Source organism: Mastigoproctus giganteus, chromosome 7 (assembly GCF_048544385.1).
Source record: "Mastigoproctus giganteus isolate SK-2022 chromosome 7, ASM4854438v1, whole genome shotgun sequence".
In the NCBI taxonomy this organism is placed as follows: domain Eukaryota; kingdom Metazoa; phylum Arthropoda; class Arachnida; order Uropygi; family Thelyphonidae; genus Mastigoproctus; species Mastigoproctus giganteus.
Window position 1 is genome coordinate 220,009,108 of NC_143581.1, and position 26,038 is coordinate 220,035,145.

The 26,038-nt window shown below is 36.4% G+C and overlaps 1 protein-coding gene across 1 annotated transcript in view; it reads left to right on the top strand.

Annotated features, from left to right (window-relative positions):
• Window positions 1-24,844, top strand: part of LOC150083702 (PRELI domain-containing protein 2-like) — a 77,618-nt gene extending 52,774 nt beyond the window's left edge. The window contains exons 4-7 of the mRNA XM_090378574.1: window positions 3,655-3,725; window positions 10,015-10,175; window positions 17,022-17,127; window positions 24,770-24,844. Of these exons, the coding sequence (XP_090234700.1) occupies window positions 3,655-3,725; window positions 10,015-10,175; window positions 17,022-17,127; window positions 24,770-24,844 (413 nt within the window). The remainder of the gene's footprint in view (window positions 1-3,654; window positions 3,726-10,014; window positions 10,176-17,021; window positions 17,128-24,769) is intronic.
• The last annotated feature ends 1,194 nt before the right edge of the window (window positions 24,845-26,038 follow it).

Below are 26,038 nucleotides of genomic sequence, written 5' to 3' on the forward strand. Positions count from 1 at the left end.
CAGTTCCTGTGAGCACTTAAACAGATGAGGCAAAAAGCCAGCAGAGGGAGAAACAAAAACTAACAAAGTAGTGTGGAAAAGTCACTAAACTTTGTAATAGAAGAAACAAGTAGCAATAGTAGAGAAATAGCATCTTGATATTGCTTTCGGCCAGCCTAATTGCTCACGAGAAATAAAATGTAGTAAAAAAGAACAGCAGAAAGTAATTGGAATGGAGGTGAATAAAGTAGTGCTCTGGCTGTCCGGGGATTGCAAACCCGTACCACAGTTGGTTCTTGGACAGATGACTGAACAATTGCCTCATGTGTTTAGGTCAATAATGGCAATGTTAATGAAATTAAAATCAAAATATTATTTTTAAGATAAAAAATAAAGTAAAATAAACAGTAACGAAGATAGGACAAGACAAATAACATAATACCCCCGAATATAGACAATCCATGGGCACGAGCTTTCCACACTGTGAGACCCAACAGAGTCTTGGGGGTATAAAACTATACAATATGTACAGGCCTGAATGTAAAGGAAGTTAGTTTACAAACATGTTTAGAACTAATTCGTAGTTTGTAATGTTTTTAAATTTATTAATGTTAAATGCTTTTTTGAAGTGATGGTAGAGGAAAGCAGCCGGGAATTTATTTTGTAGTAATTTATTGTAGAGTATTTTAATGTTGTCTGAAAGTAGACTGATGCTATTGCATATTGTTGCAATTCTTATACATTGGGAAAGAATTATGCCTGCATGAACTCTTTTAGAAATGTTAGAATGCCAATGGGTAAGACTGACTACATTGAAGCTAAAAGCATCTCTTTTGTTGTATATGTTGATAGCAGTATGAGGGCTGTCGATATTTATGTCTAGGTAATTGGCTGAAAGGTCATTATTATTCGTTTTATCCAGGGTCAGTTCTGAGGGGTAAAAACCAGCAAAGTCCTGTTTAAAAGTAGGGTAGTTGAAAATTATCAAGTCATCAATGTATCTATAAAGCTGTATATCTGAGGGTAGAGCTGTCTCGGACCAGTATAGGTATAAGTTAGCTAAGACGCAGCTAGCAGGGCTACCCATGGGGGTACCTATGGTTTGTAAGTAGATAGATTTACCATCAAAAATGTAATTGTTGGAAACACAAAGGTTAACGAGGTTGTTCCAAAAGACAGACTTACAACCAATAATATCTATGTAGTTGTTGAAAATTATATTTAGCACAGATTTTAAGTTAGCTTGGTTTATGCTGGTGAATAGACTATTGAAGTCAAAGATTTGCACATGAGAGATGTTATCTGTTTTTAGAGCATTTAAAACCAGAAGATTGTTATTAATAATTCTGCTCTCAGGAAGGATATCCATGATAGGTTTAAGTAACTGTTCCAGTGTTTTTCCATTGTTCCAGTGTATATCCTTAATCTGGAAATTTTGACTTTATTAAAAAAAATTTGAGGCCCTATCCTAGTAAATGTTAGGAGTTAGTACTAAAGCTATAAGTTCAGTAATCTTTTTTCCAAAAATTTTTTGGATAGATCAAATCTTTAGTAATTGATAAAATCAGTATTAGTCTGGTTTCCCTAATTGCTGATATCTATTTGATTGTGTTGTAATTCATAAAAACTGTTAATACCATCAACAAGGACGGAAACCAGTAGAATCAAGCAAATATTATTCAAAATTTGAATTAAAATATTAAAAACCTTAAGGAAAGCCCGCCCACTCGTAACTAGCATAGAAGAAACCATGTACAGTACAGTGGTAAACTTCCGTTGTAAGGTCAGAAAAGGGTCAAGGGAAACTATCTTCTCTCGTAAACATGTAAAAGCTACAAGAGCTTCACATGTATGGGATGACACCAGAACGGGGGGTAGAGCAAGGGGTGAAAAGTCGCTTCTCATGTAAGCAACAAATACTTTGAGCTCTTTCTGAATGATCTAGATATTGGGTAACAATCTCGCTTGCCCAAAGATGGTCAAGAGTAGCATCTGCGATAGAAGCGCCTCCTTAGTGACCATAGAAAATCATGACGTACCTATGGTTCGTTGCTCGTTAAGAGGTTTAGAAGATGAGTCAACAGATTCTTTGGTCATGACATGATACTCGGACCATCTGGGATTTTGGCCCTGGAACTGGAACATCCAATGAGACGAGTAGGAGAACGAACAAAAAAAAAAGGGGATCTGCTCCTGATATAAAAGGAGAGGAGAGCCAGACTGGAGGAGAAGTAGATAAGTAGATTACGGATAGACCTAGATAGAAATTTTGGAGAGTCATGATTTCTGGTTGTAGTGATAGTACTAGTAAAAAAGTGCCAGTGCGAATCGTATTGAGGGAAGCAAGTAGTTCCAGCCAGCAGAAGGAAGCAGAGAGAAATGCTCTAGCAGGAGGAGGCGCCTCCATAGCCAGGTGGGAAGGAGCGGTAGTGCGTAGCACACGCTTCTTGATTAGACCGGGGTTCGAGCCCATCACCACCAAATACGGGAAGGTCAGGGAATGACCACCGCATATCCCGGAGCAATATGGCCTTAGTTGCTAATGCTCCTAAAAACCAAACAACAACAACAACTAGCAGGAGGAAGCTCAAGGAAACAAGGGAGAAGATACAGTAAATGGGTAAGCTGAAATGCTTTATCAGTTGTGTATGAAAGTGATAGATTATTCTAATGAAACAGCAGACGGACCTAGCTTTAAAAGATGATTCCTTTCTATGTTTTTATGAATGTTATACACAAGATGTATTATGTCGCGGTAGAATAGTGTAGTATCATGAATATTAACTAGTTAACGTAAAAGCTTGATAATCCAATGTATGCACTTTAACTATTAAATGTCTTAAATATTAAATGTTTTAAATATTAAAAGGAGGGGGCAAATACAGAATGAGATGTTGATATCCAGTTGATATCTAGCAAGGGCAATGGCCACATATATATATATACATGTATTAGGATACTATATATTGTTATATTAACTGTATGACCCTTTGTAAAAGGGGTGTAACTTCAAGGAATCATTGTAATGCTAAACTGGTATAAGTGAAACTGTAATAACTTTTAAATCTAATAACTTTAATGAGAAGAAGAAGAATATGATGGGAATGAGAGTGATATATGCATGTGCATTTTCCTTTGTAATGTGTTTTTATACATAAGTAATAAATGATTGTTTTGTTGCAATCTTGCCTCGTTGCTAAACTCCAGATCACATCAGTAATTGCCTGAGTTGATTAAGTTCAATTAATGTTATTGCCTAGGGATGGAACTTAATTTCATTATGTTCCTCTTTAGTTACACAACGCAGCAGGTCCAAACTGCGGCATAAGGGGAAGATGAGTTACTCTTCTCTCTCTTATGTTGAGGGTATACGAGACCTGGTCCTAAACAAAAACCACAAGGCACACAGATAAGGTCATAACTGTATAAGGAGGGGTACTGATTAAAGAGGGATATCAATCAAACAAATTCAACTGAATAGACCCCCTTATAATTGGAGCTGCAACCTCCTCGGAGAACCCCCCTTTCAATTGGCGCCGTGCCTAAAGAAAGTAAGATCCCTCCCTCACCCCTTACATTTAAGGCAGTGCTTTAAATCTTATCTGGCAATATGCTGGGTTGAGTGAGTATGTAATTTTGATTATTTAAAATTATTTTTTAATATTTGTTTTCTAGATAAAAATGGAGGACAGTACTTAAGAAGAATAGCTTGCTGTGCCAACATTATACCATCTGCTTTAAGAAAAGTATGATGCTTCATTTTTGATTATTGACATTTTATTTTATATTAGTTTTCTGTATTTTATATTTTTATTAGCTGTCTCCAGTTACTCTTACTTATATTCTTACCTTCCAACTTTTATGATTTTCTTGTAAAATTTATGGAACATGTCTGTCTTAAAACAGTTTTATGGAAAGTGTATTATTATTGGAACAGGACATGATTTAGCCAAGGAGGATGTCTTTGTGTATGCTAGGTGCATAGAGTGCCAAGAAATTAGGCACCAACTCGGCATTCTGGGTGTCTATGAGAGTTTGAGGTGTAGGGTAGATGCCCTTGAAGAAATTAATATTAGGGGCCCATCAAGCTCTCAGCTGCCCAACTTAACATCAGAGCTCACTCCTGTGCAGCAGGCAACACAGAGGCAATCTCCAAGGCAGAATGCACTGGTTCCACAGGAACTAGTTATTGTTGGTGACTATTGTCAGGGAGATGGGAAATATATTATGCAAAAAGGATAGGTGGACCAGGACCAGGGTCTGTCAGGGGGCAAAAGTTGATGTTGTACAGCAGATATCTTTTAAGGGCACAAAAGGTGATATTGGCACTAATGACCTAAAGAGTAAGAGATCTGCAGATTTAATTAACAAGTACAGATCAGTGTTGAAAAAGTCACGAGCTAGGGTTGAATTTGAAAGTGTCTGCAATTTTGCCCAGAGACAATAGGAGGGAGTATATGATGAGAACTTTGTCAATCAATTCGGCCCTGGAGAGATTGTGCAAGGCTCATGGGGTAGAATTTGTTTCAGCGTGGTCTATGTTTGTTAACCGGAGAGACTGCTTCTACAGGGATGGGGTACGCTTAAATAGAGAAGGCGCAAGAATATTTGCTTATGTAGGCAGTGTTAGGTGGGTCGGAAAACTGCTAGCTTGGGGGGAATACACAGACTAAAAGATTAACAGTGGGCGCAGGCAGAGGCAAAAGTGATTTTTTTCACTGCTATTGAAATGAGCAGCAGTCTGGTAAGCAAGTTGCTGGGGATTTCCAGGACTGCTGGGAGTCATAGTGGAACAAGTAAATACATGGGCTGTGTTAGGATAACTAGGAGTAGGAACAGATGCATGTATACTTGCATGTACACCAGTGCTAGAAGTATAGTTAATAAATTTGATGAGTTTGAAGTGCTGGTCAAGACATCAAAGGCAGATATTGTTGGGATATCAGAGATGTGGTGTCACACAGATATAAGCAGGGCAGAATTGGAATTTGGGGAGTACAATGTGTACAGATAGACAGGACAGGAAGGGAGGAAGGGTGATGCTGTTAGTTAAGAAACAAAAAATCTAAGGAAGTACATAGTACATCCAGTTGACATTGGTGGACAATGCAATGTTGAGTCAGTGTGATGTGACATAAGCACTGGGAAAGGGAAATTGAGAGTGGGTGTGTGTTATAGGCCTAATGAATCTGTTGAGTATAATGAGCAGTTGTGCAGAGAAATAGAGTGGACCAGTAAATCAGAATGTCTTATAATGGGGGATTTTAACTTTACAGATATTGACTTGTGGGTTGATCACTTGCACACTAGCAAGACTTTTGTTGATTTATTGGATGACTGTTTTCTACAGCAACATGTTCGAGAGGCAACCAGAGGGAGTAATACTCTTGATCTGATTATCAGCAGTGATTATTCATGCATTAAGAATCTGCTGATAAAGGAACCACTGGGTGACAGTGATCACAGTGTACTGATGTGGGATTTACTTAAAAATGTAACTACAGTCAAGGGTAAAGGGAAGGGCTTTTGCTTTCATAAAGGTGACTACAGTGGTCTCAGACAATTTTTAAATTCTATACAGTGGGATCAACTGATGATGTTACTAATGGTGAATTCTAAATGGGAAGCCTTCAGGGACTTAATCTTGGAGGCTACTAGGCTTTTTATACCAATAAGAAATACTGTTAAAGGTTTAAATGGATGTCAGATGAATTAATGAGGATCTTGGCAGAGAAGAAGAATGTATGAGATACATATAAAGTATCAGGTGGCACAAAAGCCTATGACAGATATAAGCTTGTCTGTAATCAAGCCACAAAGAAGGTTAGGCAGGCAAAGGTAGATTGCGAGAAATCTTTGGCAAAGGATGCAAAGAAAAACAGCAAAGAGTTCTTTACTTATGTAAACTCTAGAAGGAAAGGGATGAATCAGATTGTTCCACTTAACATAGATGGTTTGACTATTGATGGTCATGCTCAGGTAGCTGATAAACTGTATGAGTATTTTGCATCTACATTCACACACGAGGAGTTATTCAGTGAGGGGAGTGCCAGACGTTTATCAAACTCTAACAGGGAGCTAAGTGATTTTGTAATAACTGAGAGCAAAGTGGAGAAGAAATTGTTGAAGTTAAACATGAAAATGGCACATGGGGTGGATGGGATCTATCCAGTTATATTAAAGGAGGCAGCAAAGGAAGTAAGCAGACCCTTAGCCTTAATTATGAGAGCTTCCTTAGACTCAGTAGAGGTTCCCATGGACTGGAGATGCACAGATGTATCCCCAATTCACAGAGGGATTTCAAAAGTTGACACCAAGTAGCTATAAACCTGTTAGTTTAACTTGTGTGCCGGGAAAATAATGGAGTCATTGGTTAAAGAAGCATTGCAGGATCATCTAGACAAGACTGCAGTAATAGGTAAGACACAGCATGGGTTTGTTAAAGGGAGCTCTTGTCTGACTAATTTGACTGGATACTGTTTTGTGAACACAAAGGAACTGGATGCAAAAAATAATTCTGATGTCATATACTTGGATTTCAGGAAAGCTTTTGATACTGTTGCACGTGGAAGACTACTGTACAAACTGAAGCAGTATGGCATTAAGGGCAAGTTGCTACAATGGATAAAGGGATGGTTGAGTGGGAGAAGATGGAGAGTGGTAATCAATGAATACTGTTCTTCTTGGACTAATGTTATTAGTGGAGTTCCCCAGGGTTCGGTGCTGGGCCCATTGTTGTTTTTTGTATTCATCAGTAATACTGATGCGGGTATATCAGGCTTAATGTCCAAGTTTGCAGATGATACAAAGGTTGGCAGGGTTGTTAATGACAGTAAAGACAGTATGCTACTGCAACTGACAATTGAGGAAAGACAGTTGTACAATAGATGTGCAGAAATTCCTTTAGCCAGCAGATAGTTGGGACAAACTTCCATCTGTTGTAGTGGAGGTCAGCAACTTAAATAAGTTAAAGGCAGAACTAGACAAACATTTGGAGTGAATGGATGGGTGAAATGGGAAGGGGTTTTATTTTATTTTATTATTATATTATTTTTTTTTTTTTTGGCTGATGCTATATAAGCTTGCTTTCTTGCATCATATGCCTCTACTAATGCTAAAAATGCTAAAAACTGGATGTAGATAAGTTGGGCAAATGGCCTGAGAAGTGGCAACGGAAGTTTAACATTGGAAAATGCAAAGTACTGCGTATGGGTAGCAGTAACCAAAGAGAAATGTACCAACCATGTGGTACTACACTCAGGGAAGTGGAGAGTGAAAAAGACCTGGGGGTAATTGTGCATCAGATATGAAGTTTGCTGAGCAGTGCAGATGGGCTGCCAGAGCAGCTCAATGGAGTCTTGTCAATGATATATAGGAATTTTGCTAGCAGGGACAAGGAGGTGAGGCTAAGGTAAAGAAAGCCTGCACGAGAAGCATGCAAAAGTTCGATGAAATTTACCGGTAAAAGTACTTTGCCGTAACGGTATTTGTATTGTTGCTCGCTCAGTAAACAGATGGTGGGTGTTATCGGTCTGGAGTAGAAGTTGAATCCCATGGGAGCTTGAACTCCTCCCGAAGTGGAGGGGGGGGGGGTAACCTGACCTTTTTTCTTTAGAATCACTAATTGAATTAACTAATTGAATCTCGAACAGTCATATTGGAAGTTCTGGCGTCATAAAAAATGTTCGTAACATAGTTTCACCGGTAAACTTTTTCGAAAATTGCCGTGCTTCTCGTGTGGGCTTCCTTTGCCTTTTTTTTTTTTTTTTTTTTTTCTTAATAAACAATTTATCCACTAGTCCACCTGTGATTCTTTGCCTTAGGTGATTATCCCATTGTACAAGGTAATGGTAAGGCCACACCTTGAATACTGTGTACAGGTCTGGAAGCTTCATTTTAGGAAGGATGTAGAGTTGCTAGAATGAGTACAGAGCAGGGCAATAAGATTGGTGAAAATCTGAAAATCAAATCAAGAGTTTTACTCCCTCTAGTTGCCTCCCGAACATGCTGATGTAGAAAACAATCATCCAATAAATCCACAAAAGCCTTCCTAGTGTGTGTGAGTGACCAGCCCCCAAATTCCAGTCAATATCTGGGAAATTAAAATCCCCCATTATAAGACTCTCTGATTTACTGGCCCACTCTATTTCCCTGTACAGTTTCTTATTATACTCATCAGAGTCATTAGGCCTATAGCACACTCCTACTCTCAATTTTGATCTCCCAATGCTTATGTCACACCAAACTGACTCTACACTGCACTGTCCAGCGATGTCGACTGGCTTCACTTCCTTGGATTTTATGTGTTTCTTAACTAATAGCATAACCCCTCCTCCCTTCCTATCCTGTCTATCCTTTCTGTACACATTGTACTCCCCAAATTCCAGTTCTCCATTCCTTATATCTCTGTGACACCACGTCTCTGATATCCCAACAATATCTGCCTTTGATGCTTTGAGCAATACCTCAAGTTCATCAAATTTATTTACCAAACTCCTAGCATTGGTGTACATGAAAGTTTACATGCACCTGTTCTTTTTCTTAGCTACCCTAACACAACCCATGTGTTTACTTGTACCGCAATGACTCCCAGCAGTCTCTGAAATATCCTGCATCTTGTTTTCCAGACTTCTGCTCATTCCAATAGAAGCACTGCTTCTATTGGAATTTGGATTCTTTTGAAAAAAATTCCCAAAAGCACATCTTCAGGAAATATCGATGATTGTGGGTTCCCAGAAGAATATTTCGGCTGCTGGCAATGAAATTGCATAGCAGCATAATATTTGGGGTCAGATGCCACCAGTGGCTTCCCACATCTGTGCCATATGTACTCTGTGATGAAATGCAGAACTACTGCAAAAGCCAGGAAAAGTGTAGTGTCTGGTTTATGTACTGTTGTGCTTTGTTATATTGTTATGTCCTGCTTGGTTGCAGGGTCCCTATTGGGGCCCTATGTTGCCTGTCTCCACCACTGGGAGGTCAGCCAGGCTGTCCATTATACTCTGGCTGGTCTCCACAAGGGTCACCTGAGCTTTCTGGATGGAGACCAGAAAAAAAAAGGGAGAGGGTGAGTGGGAGTAGATAGCATGAGAGTGGGATTCATAGTCAGGAGGAAGATATAAGCATAAGGAAGGAAGGTGTCTTTCGGTTGAGGTAGGTAGGTGTCCTTTGGTTGAGGTAGGTAGGTGAGGGATGAAGAGTGAGTTACTTCCTATTCTGGGGGTCCTCCCAGTAGACAGGGAAAAGTTGATGGGCTAGAGTGCCTGCATGGAGAGGGTTGCCATTTGGCAGCTTGTTTTCAGTGATTCATCCAAGTAAGTTTTCTTCAATTGTTAATTTACTGGTCTTGCTGCTGGCTGAGCTGTGATAGAATTGTCCACCTGATCTCAAAAGCAGCTTGTGCAAAGGCTGAGAGCTGTTTGTAGATGTGCATTAGACAGTGAAATCACAATGAAATATCCATTTTCATTTGGCTATCCAACCAAATGCCAATGGATATTTCCCATATGATATCCAAAAATGGAGTGAAAAGAACAAGCTAAACTCTAAAAGAATATGTAATGGCCACTTCCTCTATAGTTAAAATAAACAAAATCAACAAACAAATTGCAATTTTGAATGTTGACTCATTGTTGCACCTGTTGATTAACAGGTGTAATAAATTAAATGCAAAATGAATATTAATTCTGTAAACAAAATCATAATAAATAGAATCAACTTAAAGAAATAAATCAATTAATAATAAAGTTCATCGAGGGAAACTAGTGGTAATCATTAACATGCTCTCATTTCAGTAATATATTGTTTTTTTTATAACTTCCATTATCATGAATATTTTTTCACTTAATATGCCAAATTGCTAAACGGTTACTGTTCTCAACAAATAGCAATATTAATATGGACAAATGATGCAATAAAACAGACTTTTTCTTCATCTTCCAAAAAATAAAATAAGCAGTTTGTTAAATTTTGTTTGCTATAAAAATAATTTTTCTTGTTATTTGTTATTATATTAAGTTATTTTTTGTTTTCTAGTTTAATGTTCTCAATGACGAAAATTTATTTGTGGAGGAGCAGTGTTGGTTCAACTATCCACAGCGTACTTTCTTTGTGCAGTCCAGGAATTTAACATGGCAGAAGTATGCAAGCATTCAGGAGAATTCTGTGTTTAAGCCATCAAAAGATAATCCCAACTGGTAATGCATAAGAAACTGGATAAGAGTTATCCAGACTACTGGATAAGTAACTGCATAATGCATTTATAAAATAAGAATTGTTATGTATTGTAAAGAATTGTTATGATGAAAAGATGTTTATCCAGTAAAAGTATATTTTCAGTAGTGCAAATTTCAGGAATTCCTTTATCTATAGAAGCCAGTTTCAGAATTTTTTTATCTAAGAAAATGCATAAGTAGAAACATAAAAGAACTTTCTATGAATTAATATGGGGAACAATACTGGGCATTAATCCTCAAAATGGAATTTTATATATATATATATATATATATATATAATTGAAACAAATGTTGAACCAACAGTTCAAAAAATGGAGCAAAGGCATATAAATGAATGAAGAATGATAATATGTAAAGTAAATTTAAACTTAACAGAACTGATTAATGTCATCATCTAATAAACAATTAAACATTAAATCAGATTGCAATATTAAATAATATAGAATATGGAGAATTATATACATACAGCCACTCCCCGACTTACGTAAGGGTTACATTCTGTGGAACTCTACATAAGTCGGAATTTTACGTAAGTCAGAATTTCCCTAAATGCTTATGTAGCACTCGCAAATTTAATTGAATTTGATTGAAGCAAAAAAGAAATATTCAACGAACATGTAAATAAAATTATTTATTAAATTTTTTATCTCATGCGCAGGAAAAATTACAAAAGTTTACAAAAAGAGAGAGGAGACAGGCATAACATTAGCAAGTTTTACTTTTCGAGCATCGTTGCCAGAATTAACTCTCCAGCTGATAAGCATGCCACTGCGGAAGTTGAGGGCTGTGGAGATTTAGAAGGGGTTTTTTCCAACATATCACAAAATTTTTCTGCAGCTGCAGAGAAAAATTTTCACCACATTCTTTAATAATGTTTTGGAAAGCAGTGCGATGCTTGAACCAATTAAACCACCTGTTACTTGCCATAAACTTGGTTTGGGATTTGCTGTACTTATCCTTAATATCTTCATAAATACTTCTTGATTTTGCTCGAATGGCTATTGCACTCAGGGGCACTTGCTTCTGAATCTGATTTTCCGTCCATATATTAATAACTTTTCCATCTTCGATATAGCACCTGAATGCTGTTTTGTGATCACCGTTGATCTTAAATGCATTGATCCTCTAACATGTTCTTTTATTAACGAACTGTCCCTTAAAATAGCATTCACTGTTGAAGCAGCGATACCTAATTCCGTGCAATAGATGACAAACTTTGTCCTGCTTCGTACTTCTGAATTAATCTTCATTTCTAAATCAATTTTGTTTCGCTTCCTAGCACTACCAGCCCTCGAACTTTCCGTTGGTCCCTTTCCCTTCACCATTGTAATAAGTAAATAGGAATGAAGAGAAGATTCTGAAAATTTATTTATATATTTTATATGATTGAAGATTTCAGTGAAGGGGAACTCATTTCACCATAATATCGTAACATAAAAATCCACAGAATTCCAGTTATTGGTATTATAGCGAATGCAATAAGATCGAGTTTACTACCTGTTTATAATAGATTGTGCTAACAGTAAAGCCCAATAAACTGGAAAGTACAAATTGTTTTTATTGGTTTATGGTAGTGACCTCCAGAAATGTGCTTTAGAAAAATATCACAAAGGCATTCAAAATTGATTCTTATAATGGAACATATTATAGCAGAAATTATATAGCAAAAATTTGAACTTCCGAGGTCTTGGAACAAATTACCAAAAAAAAACAATGTGTTATTGAGTTCATATTACGATATTTCATGATACCTCCATTTATTCCTACGGGATGCAAAATACGTTTCAACAATTTTTTTTTAAGTTTGCATAGGCCAGCAAAAACTTACGTAAAGTTGAATTTTGGTAAGTTGAGTATTATGTTAGTTGGGGAGTGGCTGTATATATATATACAGGGTGTCTCAAAAATATTGGTACAAACGTTTAGGGGAGGTAGGTAACATCTAAAGGAATGTGAATCGCATAGGAACCCATAACCGGAAACGTCACGGGAAAGTAGCAGAGGCACAAGAAGCAGAAATGACATGACAGTAATTAGTGGCAAACATTTATTTGACATAATATTAACAATGGAGTACGAGATGGATGCATTTCATGATGTTACAACAGATGCTTGAAGGCTCCACCATGAGACGCGATGCATGCGTGACACCGATGCAGCATGGATTGGCGGACACGGTCGAACACACCTGGAGTTTCTTTGACAGTAGCAGCAGCGCAGACGAGTCTGGCCACAAGATCCATTTCCGTCTCCACAGGCAATTCATACACGATAGATTTGAGGGCCCCCCCCACAGAAAGAAATCAAGGCTCGATAAATCAGGTGAGCGTGGGGGCCAGGCAACGGGTCCACCATGGCCAATCCATCGACGCCCAAAATGCCTATTCAAATGGTCACGAACACACCTTCCATAATGGGCAGGCACCCCATCATGTTGAAACCAAATGTTGCGTCTCACATTTTCTGGAACATCGTCAAGTAACCCTGGTAGAACTTGTTCAAGAAAGATCCGATATTTAGCGGAGTTCATGCGGGATGGTAACAGGTATGAGCCGACTAAGCAGTCACCGACCATACCTGCCCACACATTTATTGCGAAGCGATGTTGTGCCGCATGGGGGCACACACCGTGTGGGTTGTCGTGAGCCCACACATGAGCATTGTGCTGATTGAATAAGCCTTCCTGAGTGAAATAAGCCTCATCCGTGAACAAAACATAGGCTGGAAAATTCAAGTCTTGAACACTTTCTTGGAGAAACTACTGTGCAAAAGCCATACGTGCAGAATGATCTTGGGGGAACAGTAACTGAACCCTTTGTAAGCAATCGTCGTGCCAGACACGCTTTATACTGCAACAAGACACTCCTAAGGCAGAGGCAACGGTACGTGTGCTGGTAGTAGGATTATTCTGGACAGCATTCAACACACTTTCTTCCATGTCGGGAGTTCGCATCGAACGTGGTCTGCCCACACTACTCCTGTTACTTCTAAATGACCCATAATCGCACAAATTTTGATGCACGCGCAAACAAATGGTGGTCCGGTACATGTCTGTCTGGGAAGCGTTCTCCATAAATTTGATGAGCGGCTCGTCCATTGCCCTGTGCTAATCCATACACTAGGTGCATGTCTGCCAGCTCACAGTTTGTATATCCATGCATGCTCTTCATGCGGCGACTACTGCTTGAATGAGTAAACCAGAAATTTTCCCTCTCGCGAACTGATGAACAGCGCCGCCTACCGACTTACGGTGACGTTTCCGGTTATGGGTTCCTATGCGATTCACATTCCTTTAGATGTTACCTACCTTCCCTAAACGTTTGTACCAATATTTTTGAGACACCCTGTATAAAATATGCAATTTAGAAATAAAAGTGGAAAACAGACTAATTAATACTGAAAGAAAAGGTATGTGTGCCCTAAGCTATAAACAAAAGAGAAGCCTCAAAAATAAATAAATAAAAAAAATAATAAAATAACAAATTTTACTAAAATTATAATATCTGATTATCATATAAGGATATAGAGTTATCAAGGACTAGCACCATTCACTACATCCAAATAATAATCAGCAAAAGCTGTCTGTTTCTGATTACTACCTGCAGGTAATAGTAGGACCTAATAATATTCCCATAAGCCCGAGTTAGAAAGGTGTAAGAAAAAAATAATAATTTATCAAAATTTGGGAGCATTCTGGCAGAATAACAGTTAGCACAACAGATTTCAGACTGAACAAATATATATACACATATATGCATAAGATGAGAGGCAGTGGGGGACCTAGCAGAGGGTATGAAATAAGCTGAAGCTAAAAAATGCAAAACGAAGGAAGAAATAGGGTAGAAATAATACCCCAGTCCTCAAATACTCTAATAATTCATGAGGCATAAAAATTTATAAAATAGCATTAAAACTGTTTATGTTTTGTATATATCAGGGGTGGTCAACTTAATTTGTGATGCAATCGACTTTTTTCTTCCAAATGTGCTACGTTCTACCATCTCAAGCATTTCATTGCACATGGTTAAAAAAGTTAATTAACACATTAAAAAATGCTGTTTATAAATTTTAAAATTAAATACAATTCAGAATCCTTATTTTAAATTCATATGTATTTAAATTTTTTATTTATGTGAAGTTTGTGTCTTAATATTATCTGCCAAGCTTTCAAAATCGTGGATATACTGTGATAAGGCCAACCGTAAAGAATCTTCTATATGCAAGTCCGTAAGAGTAGAGCAGTTCTTCATCTTTGTTTGTTTTAAATACGAAAAGGCCGATTCACATAGATACGTGGAACCAAAACAGGAATTTAAAAGTTCAATGCATTTTTTTACATTTGGGTACTTTTCTCAGCAAACATATTTCCAAAAGTCTTCTGATGATCTGGCTTTTAGGAAGATATCATTTCGCAATGTAATAATTTCATTTTCAAGTAATATTTTCTCCTTTTGAAAAATCTCAGCCATTTTTTCTGCAATTCGTTTCATATCTAAGTCGACATTAAATGGATAAGAAATATATTGAACATGTCTTCAGTTGTTTCAAAATCATCCACAACTTTCTCAATTTCAGAAACATATTTCTCACTATTAAATTCAAAAACAAGTTATTTTTGAAAATGATCGAATTTTTTTTCCTTTGAGATCCTTAGCCATTGCCAAAAATTGATATTTATATGCAGAAATACTACTAATCATGTAACCCACATTTTTATTTTTTCCTTGTAATTCCAAATTCACATCAATTTACTTTCAGATCATGGCACAATGCGATGAATCCATTAAGATGCCCCGTCATTGCCTTAGCTCCATCTGTTGTTATTGATATGAGCTTAAATTGTGGTAATTTAATTTTTTCAATAAAATTTTTGAATGTGTTAAATATATCAAAACCTCTAGTTCTTTCTTTTAACAAAACCATACCCAGCAGTCCTTCTCTAGTAGCAGACTCATCGAAAACCTTACGAATAAAAACGAGCAAATGAGCTGTATCACTGCCGTCTGTAGATTCAACTAGTTGTAAAGAAAAGGACACACAATTAGCAATATGAGCACGCAATTGTTCGCTATATAAATTCAAGGAGAACCTGGATAAACTTTTAGAGGGAATGATTGTGTGAAATTTTTTTTTGTCTGATGCTGCATAAGCTCATATACCGATGAGTCAAAAAAACATTATGACTAACTAATCGTTATGCAAATTGAAGCGCAACTGCAGGTGAACTACGGTGCATGCGTGGGTCGGGACACGGTATAAAAAACACCTGATACTGAGCTCTATTAATCAGTGTTACTCTTGTTCTTCAGATGGGAAAGGCAGCGGACCTAAGTGAGTTTGACAAAGGCCAAATTGTAATGGCCAAACAACTGGGTCAGAGCATATCCAAAACAGCACAGCTGGTGGGGTACTCACAGTCAGCCGTGGTTAGTACCTACCGAAAGTGGTCTGAGGAGGGAAAACCCACAAACCGCTGGCGAGGTGTTGGACGACCATGGCTCATCGATCCTCGAGGTGAGCAAAGGCTCTCCTGGATGGTATGTGACAACAGAAGGGCGACTGATGCAGCTTGCTGGTAATTGGAATGCTAGTGACGGGAGTAATGTGTCACAACACACAGTACATCGAACCCTGCTGAAAATGGAGCTGCATAGCCGCAGGCTGCTCTGAGTGCCCATGCTAACCACAGTTAACCGGCGACAATGCCTACAATGGGCATGTGAGCATCAAAACAGAACCTTGAGTGATTAGAAGAAGGTCGTCTGGTCCGATGAATCACGTTTCGTGTTGCACCACGTGGACAGCCAGGTACGTGTGTGTCATTTACCTGGGGGATTGTGCCTGGATTCATCATGGGATGAAAACAAGCCAGTGGTGGCGGTTTCATGCTTTGGTCGATGTTCTGCTGGGATACCCTAGGTCCAGTCATCCATGTTCCAGGCACTCTGACATCTACCACCTACCTAAACATCACTGCTGCCTAGGTACACCCTTTCGTGGCAACAGTCTTCCTCTTTGGCGGTGCCGTCTTCCAGCAGGATAATGCACCATGCCACACCCGGATTGTTCGAGACTGGTTTGCAGAACATGAGGAAGACTTCCAGGTATTGCCCTGGCTTCCAAATTCCCCAGACATCAGTCCCATCGAGCATCTGTGGTTTGTGCTGGAAAGCAACTCTGATCTGCAGTGTCTCAACCACGGACCTTACAGGAGTTAAAGGATCTGCTGGTTATGTGTGGTACCAGATACCACAAGACACATTTAGAAATCTTGTAGCATTCATGCCTCGCCGGGTACGAGCTGTTTTGGCTGCACATGGAGGACCAACATCATATTAGGTAGGTGGTCATAATGTTTTGGCTCATCGGTGTATGCTTGCTTTCTTGCATCATATCCCTCTATTACTACTACTATAAATTTCAGTTTCTAAACATGGACTGAATTCAGTCCATTGTTAGCCCTTAATCTGCCAACATAAATTGTCAGGCCAAATGAACAGGATTCAAAACAGCATCCAGAATCATTACCATTGTTAAATAGATATATTGCAGTGAGTTGGTACACTTTGTAAACACTTAGCAGAATGAATTCACTTTATAACTAAGCATGTTTTCCTGTAGGAAGTTGTTCTTAGTTCTCAACATTTTGGTATGAATAAAATGTATCACCCTTTTTGCAAAACTTATTTATTAGTTATGCATAATATTTTGTGTAGGCTATTTTAGTATTAGTATGTTATAAGAAGCATTCTTTTATACTGTCATCCACTGATTTCAAATAATTCTTAAATAATGATTTCTCTCTAGGACCTGTTTTGAGCAGCATGGAACAGTGTCAGTGTTTGGATTTGGTCATGTTGGATATTTGATAGAGAAATTTGTGGAAGGTTTCTTTCAAAGGGGTATAAAAAAGGTATATTCTTATAAAATGTACTTTTATTTATAAAAAAAATAACCCCCAAGACTGTTGTAGAAAAAAAGGACACTAATTATACCACAGAACTAAATACAGCAAATTAATGCAACGTCAGGGTTATAAAGGTGTGAATTTGCTACTTAACCTCCGCAATAGTCAACAATCAAATTAAAATAAAATTGTAAATTTTTTTTAAAATTCATAAAAAGAAGGATAATGCTTACCCTGAACAGCCAAGCATGCAATTCCTCATGTTTATGTTGCTCTTTTGCACCCACCAACAGATGGGTAATCCTTCCACAACAAATGAGCTAAAATAGAGACAGGGAACCCACAAGCAGCACTACGTCAGTGAACATATACTCGTGAATTCCAAAATTATTGTACTCCAGTTGTCAATTGCCAACCTATGTCAACCTATATCCTAGAAGTAGCAAACAGAATCTAAATGTAAACATCAGCTCAACTAATTGATAGACCTGAAGTAAATATAGATGTGCAAATAAACCTTAAACCAAATCGTAAGGAATAGTTAGAATCACTGTAGATAAATAAATAGTGATAAGGTTTAAGATAAAACAAATGACAGAATGAGTCTAAATGCAATAATAGAATGAAGAAAACAAGGAGCAATTATGAACATTCAAACTAAAAAGAAAAAGTGGGACAGAATAAACATGAAAATCAAAGGAAAGGTTTCAAGGTTAATTTGCATATTTACATTTAGTTTAGATCTGTTAATTGCCTGAGTCAGTGTTTAAATTTGCATGTTTTTGTTTGTTACTTTCGGGGCATCCATTGCCATTTGGCCAAATAGCATTCAGTAACTGAAATAAGATCCTTTTGGAATTCACAAGTGTCCTGAAGAGGTGTTACTTGTGGATTCTCCTGTCTTTATTTTATTTATTATGGAAATAGCACTTGTACTTTGGTGGGAACGAGGGTGGATCTCCTTGGGTGGGGAGTTATGTATTTTTTCTGCTGAGGGTGAATGTCACCTTTCTCATTTGTTTTTATGATTTTAATATGATTGTTATGGTATTCTGGAAGTCATGTGCAAAATTGCACTTTGCCAAATACTCTGATGCATTAATTTACGGATTTTGGTCTGTGGTATGATTATCATTATTTCTACAGGAGTCTTGGAGACATTTGTCTTATAAATAAATTGAAGTCAATGTCTGAACGAATAACAAAAATACGTTCGTTATTCGTTCAGACGTTGACTTTGATTTATTAATTTTATAAATAATCACGCTGATACACTTGAATATTTAACCAAGTTTAGGTTAAAAATATAAATATGAATATCTATTTACACAATTTAGTACAGGGATATCGATTAATATCACTTTAAAATACGAGACACAAAAATGTCATATCAGTTTCCTTAAATATTGCTTAAGGGCAAATTTAATCCCTAAATTTGCAAGGGTGTCACTCAAACAAAGAATAGCAGGTACACAGAAATTGGCTTTTAAAATATCGCAAAAAATAGTTAGGATGACATTAGCTAGTAGAATTGTTAGTAAGAAAAAATATTTTAATCAACTACAAAACCTTCGAAGTAAAGTGAAAAGATATCTTCATTTTAATGATTGGAATTACCTAAAATTGGTGATTCAGATTAGAAAACAAGCATTAGAAAATGAAATAAATACAAGACATAGAAACAAAATACACCCTTTATTTTTGGCCAATAATAGATATGCTGTACGAACTGATAGTAACACACACTTCTATGGGAGAAATGAATCGATACATCGAGGAAGGGAGGGAGATAATAGTAGAAACACTCAACATTATGTAACGGAATTAATTATACCACATAATGATATTATATTTAATAATACAGATAGACTAGGTAATAATTCGAACCGCAGTGTCGTAAATTTATCCTCGTATAATTTACCCACAGTTCAAATAAATCTTCTTAACAAAGGTCTTAATTACAATCTGCCCCCTACATGACTTCCGAAAAAACAAACAGTAATTGAATTTGAATACGGTTTAAGAAATAGTAAGAATAAAGGATTAATACAGCAGATCAATAACGTTATCAATAATCCAAAGAACCCTAATATCTAAACTATCAAAAGAAGAAAGGATCAGTTTACAATATTAAGAAAAAATGATAATATAGTAATACAAAGAGTGGATAAAGGAGACACTGTGGTCGTTTTAAACAAGGATTATATAGAGAATTTAAATAATATCATATCCGATAACTTGACCTATCAACTGGAAAATAGAAGTACGTTCGACAACTTGATAAAACAGTACAATAATACTCTAACTGAATACAGGAAGAAAGATTATATTACAATGGCAACATTAAAAAATCTAAAAGCAAGAACCAATAATGTACCTACCCTGTTTGGACAAATTAAGTTGCATTAAACGGGGTATCCGATTAGACCTATCGTCTCCTACAAAATTATGGCATTTTCATCCCTCGCGTCATGTTTATATGAAATTATAAAACCTTTACTTCTTATATTAAATTTCAGTTTCACTTTTTAATAAATTAAAAGACAAAAAATTAGATAATGATGATAAATTGTTTTCCCTAGATGTTGTCTCATTATATACTAATGTAGATGTTAATTATTCGCTCAATACATTATGGGATTTGATTAATAGTGATTCCATAATGTTGAATAAAACCAAGTTACCAAAAACAGAAATATTTAATTTAATCAGATTCCTCATTCAAGCCAATTGCATTCATTTTCTATCGAACATCTACATACAGATTTTTGGACTTCCGATGGGAATTAGCTTGAGTGTCCTTATCGTGGAAATTTACTTTAACAAAATTGAACTAGTATATTTAAATCCGTATATTCCCAGTTTAACATTTTATGGTAGGTTCCTAGATGATATCCTGATTATTTCTCATAAAGATATTGTAATTAATCTTGTGGGGTCTTTAAACAAAATTAATACGAGACTTAAATTCACTTTAGAGGAGGAGAAACCAGGAGAGAAATCTATAAATTTTCTTAACTTTACGTTAACAAGAGTCAGCGAAAACATACATTTTAAAATATACCGCAAACCAACAAGCACAGGAAAATTTTTAAATTATTCTTTTATAAGTAAAAGGGTTATCATCATTTTACTTATAAAAGAAATATCATTTTTAACCAATTTTATAATGCATACAGATATAGTTCAACACAGGAATCTCTTAATGATGAACTTAGTGAACTCCCTACAAGATTTTTGAACAGAGGATATGCATTAGGTATAATTGAGAGTATTCAACATCAGGCGAAACAAAAATTAGAATCGGTTTCATTTAGTAAGAACATTACACAAAAATACTTTATTAAAATTCCTTATGTACAACGGTGGAATAAATAATTTATTAATATTCTTAAAAACACAGAATTTAAAATTGTTGCACAGCCCATAAGTAAACTCAATACAGTATTGAAGATGAGGAAGACAACTAAAACCGTTAATATGGAATGTACCAACATAATCTATGACATTGTGTTAATATGGAATGTAACTCTTTTTACATTGGTTCTACCCAAAATTATCTATCGATGCGAATTCAACAACACCAGGCATCGGTGAGGGCAAAAAGGACAGGTGCATCTGAACTTTCCTTTCATACCATCCATGAGAACCATGTTTTTCTTTTTAATGAGGCAAGAGTAATTAATATACAAAACTCTTAATAGCCGAAACACTCGAAATGAAGTTAAACCCTAATTCTATAAATGTATGTAGACCATACACTATTTCAGACTCATGGACCTTAATTTGCATGTGTAAATAGCACTGTTTACATTGGTTAATAAAATAATCTTGCCGTGGAGCACTAATTTTAATTGAATCTTGGTTTATAAGAGTGGATATTGTTAAGTTAGTCACTTTACTTCTTGTGAGCACGGATCATACCGAAATAACTTAGTCCATTATTAAGAAGTTTAGTCAAAAATATTTTAAGATATTTTGACAGTTGTCTTCTGTTTCCAGTCTGTGTTATTACTGGTTGGTTTAATTTTAGGTAAGTTTGAAGTACATCGGCTGCACTTTGCTCTTCCTTCTGGCAGTAAGTAAATAATGGAAATTGAAGGCAAGATTAGTTTTAACAAACCCATATATATTAACTATACTTTTAAAATGAATAATCGCGTTATATACTTAGAACTTTTTTTATAAAATATAATGTATTAATCGGATTAATTTGATGTGATTGGCCCAAATTATGAGCAATTCTTTATATTTTTCAAATAGTAACTTAAGTAGAAAGGATTGAGCTTCATTGCTCTTATATTTTGAAATTCATTTTATTTGTATCTTATAATATAATTTCTTAAAATATTTCTTATATACAGGGTGTCTCAAAATATTGGTACAAACGTTTAGGGGAGGTAGGTAACATCTAAAGGAATGTGAATCGCATAGGAACCCATAACCGGAAACGTCACGGGAAAGTAGTAGCAGAGGCACAAGAAGCTGAAATGACACAAGACAGTAATTAATGGCAAACATTTATTTGACATAATATTAACAATGGAGTACGGATGGATGCATTCCATGATGTTACAACAGATGCTCGAAGGTTCCACCATGAGACGCGATGCATGCATGACACCGACGCAGCATGGATTGGCGGACACGGTCGAACACACCTGGAGTTTTTTGACAGTAGCAGCAGCACAGACGAGTCTCGCCACGAGATCCATTTCCGTCTCCACAGGCGATTCATACACGATAGATTTGAGGGGCCCCCACAGAAAGAAATCAAGGCTCGATAAATCAGGTGAGCATGGGGGCCAGGCAACAGGTCCACCACGGCCAAAACGCCTGTTCAAATGGTCATGAACACACCTTCCTTTATGGGCAGGCGCCCCGTCATGTTTAAACCAAATGTTGCGTCTCACATTTGCTGGAACATCATCAAGTAACCCTGGTAGAACTTGTTCAAGAAAGATCCGATATTTAGCAGAGTTTATGTGGGATGGTAACAGGTATGGGCTGACTAAGCAGCCACCGATCATACCTGCCCACACATTTATTGCGAAGCGATGTTGTGCCGCATGGGGGCACACACCGTGTGGGTTGTCGTGAGCCCACACATGAGCATTGTGCTGATTGAATAAGCTGTTGTTGTTGTTGTTTGGTTTTTAGGAGCATTAGCAACTAAGGCCATATTGCTCCATGATATGCGGTGGTCATTCCCTGACCTTTCCACATCCTCCGTATTTGGTGGTGACGGGCTCGAACCCCAGTCTAATCAAGAAGCGTGTGCTACACACTGCTGCTCCTTCCCACCTGGCTACGGAGGCGCCATTGAATAAGCCTTCCCTATTGAAATAAGCCTCATCCATGAACAAAACATAGGCTGGAAAATTCAAGTCTTGTTGAACACTTTCTTGGAGAAACTACTGCGCAAAAGCCACACGTGCAGGATGATCTTGGAGGAGCAGTAACTGAACCCTTTGGAGATGAAAGGGGTGCAAGGAAACGTCGTGCCAGACACGCTGTACACTGCCACGAGGCACTCCTAAGGCAGAGGCAATGGCACGTGTGCTGGTAGTAGGATTATTCTGGACGGCATTCAACACACTTTCTTCCATGGTGGGAGTTCGCGTTGAACGTGGTCTGCCCACACTACTCCTGTTACCTCTAAATGACCCATAATCGCACAAATTTTGATGCACACGCGCGAACAAACGGTGGTCTGGTACATGTCTGTCTGGGAAGCATTCTTCATAAATTCGTTGAGTGGCTCGTCCATTGCCCTGTGCTAATCCATACGCTAGGTGCATGTCTGCCAGCTCACAGTTCGTATATCGATGCATGCTCTTCGTCCGGCAACTACTGCTTGAATGAGTAAACCAGAAATTTTCCCTCTCGCGAACTGATGAACTGCGCCGTCTACCGACTTACGGTGACGTTTCCGGTTATGGATTCCTATGCGATTCACATTCCTTTAGATGTTACCTACCTCTCCTAAACGTTTGTACCAATATTTTTGAGACACCCTGTATAATATAATAGTAGTCGCTACATGTCTTCCAAGAACACAGGCGCCTCCGTAGCCAGGTGGGCAGGAGTGGCAGTGCGTAGTACTCTCTTCTTGATTAGACCGGGGTTCGAGCCCGTGACCACCAAATACGGAGAATGCGGAAAGGTCAGGGAATGACCACCGCATATCCCCGGAGCAATATGGCCTTAGTTGCTAATGCTCCTAAAAACCAAATAACAACAACAACCAAGAACACAAACCAGCATGAACAGCATTGAACTTCATATGCTACTTTGCATATTACTTTTACTATCTAAAAATATTACACCTAAATATAGTTTGTTTTTAAAAGAATTCATTCTTGGGTTAGTAAATGCTGAACACATTTCCTGCTAAAAATAAGTGCACATGATGTGGCCTTCACTGACACACATTCTGTACACTTGTATTTGCTCACTGAGGCTCCTTGTATGTATGAGCTCTTAATACTAGATATGATCAGAGAACTGCCATAAAGAGATTATTTTGTACATCAGTTATGTTGAAGCCTATACTTAGTAGATATGTTGTATGACTCATGTAATTTAATGTTTCTATTTTTGGCCCAAAGATTGAAAATTTTTACGATTTACCCATAAAATTAATAGGAAATGCCTATGTTTTATGGTTTTACTGATAGTCTTAATTTATAAAAATTAATGAAATTATATGAATTTCATTCAATTTGCGTTATATTATTCCAGTACACGTTGATCCAACTACTAAATGATGAAGTCATAATATATCAAAGTAACAATATATTTTATTGATGTGGACGTCAAAGCCAATAAATGCATGGCTGCTTGTCTTTCACACAGAGCATTTGAGGTTGCTGACATAAGAACTTAAGTGACTATGATTTTGTACTTGTGAATAGGGAGATTAAAGTTATTGTGTGATTTACTTCTTGTTGAAAATATTTGATGTATTTTTAATCAAAAAAAGTTATTTTTAATTGTATTGAGTACATGAAACATATCGAGAATAAAAATTACATTATTATTATATTATATTATATTTTTGGTGGAATCAAATCAATTTTTGGTTTTTTTCTGTTTCTTTTTTTACCTGTTGAAGTTTTAGCAGTAACTTGTTAATAAAGATTTAAAATCCTTAATGAGTTCGTAATATAATTGAAACCTATTAGATAATCACTAAATATTTTATTGAATTCTTTTGTTATTACAGTATTATTATTATTATTAATTTGGAAGAATTGTTACAGATTCTTACAACATTTTAATGAAAAATGCAATTTTGTATGCAAAAAGTTTTTGTATTCATATTTCTCAAAGTTGGAAAAATGTCTCATGACCAAATTATGCTATTAATTCACAGCACTGCTTGCATTAATAAGTGAATAATCACAGTTTTTACGAATAAGCAGATTCTTGAATTGGAGTGACTATATTTATATTCACCAAAAAGAGAAAAGAAAGAAATGATGTCAGAATCTCCAGAAAGTTTGAGAACATATATCAAGGAAAAGCAAAAAATAAAATGTTGGGGTTTTTTGTTTTTTTTTAATTAATATTTTATTTTGTTATACTCATTTTTTCTTGCTGAAATCAAAGACTAACAAAAATTAATTTGTTCTTTCCACCTCAGAGTGTTCTGATTATGGAAGAATTACTACAAGAAAGAACTATGCATCACGAAGGACAACAGGCAAGCAGTGTATAATGTAATTTATAGTCTTGTGCCTTAAGAATATTGAAATGTAATGATGCCTGTCTGGTTTACAGTGAAACCTCATGCTTGAAATGATAATTGAAAACAAAGTACAAAGAAAGATTTTGGGATTGTTTTTTCAACCATCAACTAAAATAGTTTGTTTTTTTTTTATCTTGGCAATAATGTTTTTAATTATGCTGGCAAAAACAGTTGTCAGGGATATTTGTACTTTTTATATAAAGAACTCAGATCAAGTTAAAGATGAGGTCATTTTGTGTATTTTTCAGTAATACTGCCATTAGACTATATGTTAAGTTTGTTATTCATTAATCTCTTTTATGAATTTTTGCCATTTATTGATGGGGTGTTTATGTGTGACTCTTTTTAATGATAACCAGTGCTGAATAAGGTATTTGATTTATGTGAACAGTTTCTTTTAAGATGAATTCGAATTAGCTAGTCCAGCACTATTCTTTAGATGTAATTGAAAAATTATGATAACAGTTTTTTTTATACATGACTTAAATATAGTCAGTTACAGTGACTGTAACTAACTATATTTTTTCAATGTTTATTCTTCTAGTTATGCTTCTTTCTCGTGTAGCTTATTTTTTTTTAGGTTTATCAGATTAGAAAACTACTTGTCTTATAGTTTATTTTCCATTTGTAAAATTCTATTGCATTATGTATGTAATGGAATATTTTTTATAATAATTAAATTTAACCTTCCATAATTCAAAATTTATCTTTTTTTTTTTATATATATATTTTATAAGATAGTTTTTGACACTGTCTAAACATTTGCTTCTTCAAGTTTCATTATCTTTTATTCTCTCTCTCTCTCTCACTCAGTAATTTGATCTTTATATTTGCTATTTATCTTTTTTACTTGATCTGAATTATTTAAATCATGCATACTTTATACAAGAAACCCTTTCAGAGGATCTCATGTAAGATGTTTCCATCTATGAAGTTCAAATTTTTTGGTCCTGAGAAATGTAAATAGTGATCATAGCTCTTAAGATGCCATGTGAAATGTTTGCCATTTCCCTTTTCTGTGTTTAAAAATGTGGTTAACGTAATCTGTCTAGATCTCATTCTTGTATTTCTCAAATTCTACAAGGGTGTTTGAAAAGTAAGTTTAAACAGATGCCCTTGTGAAAAGACAGTTAATCATAGAACATTGAAACCACAAATAATGAA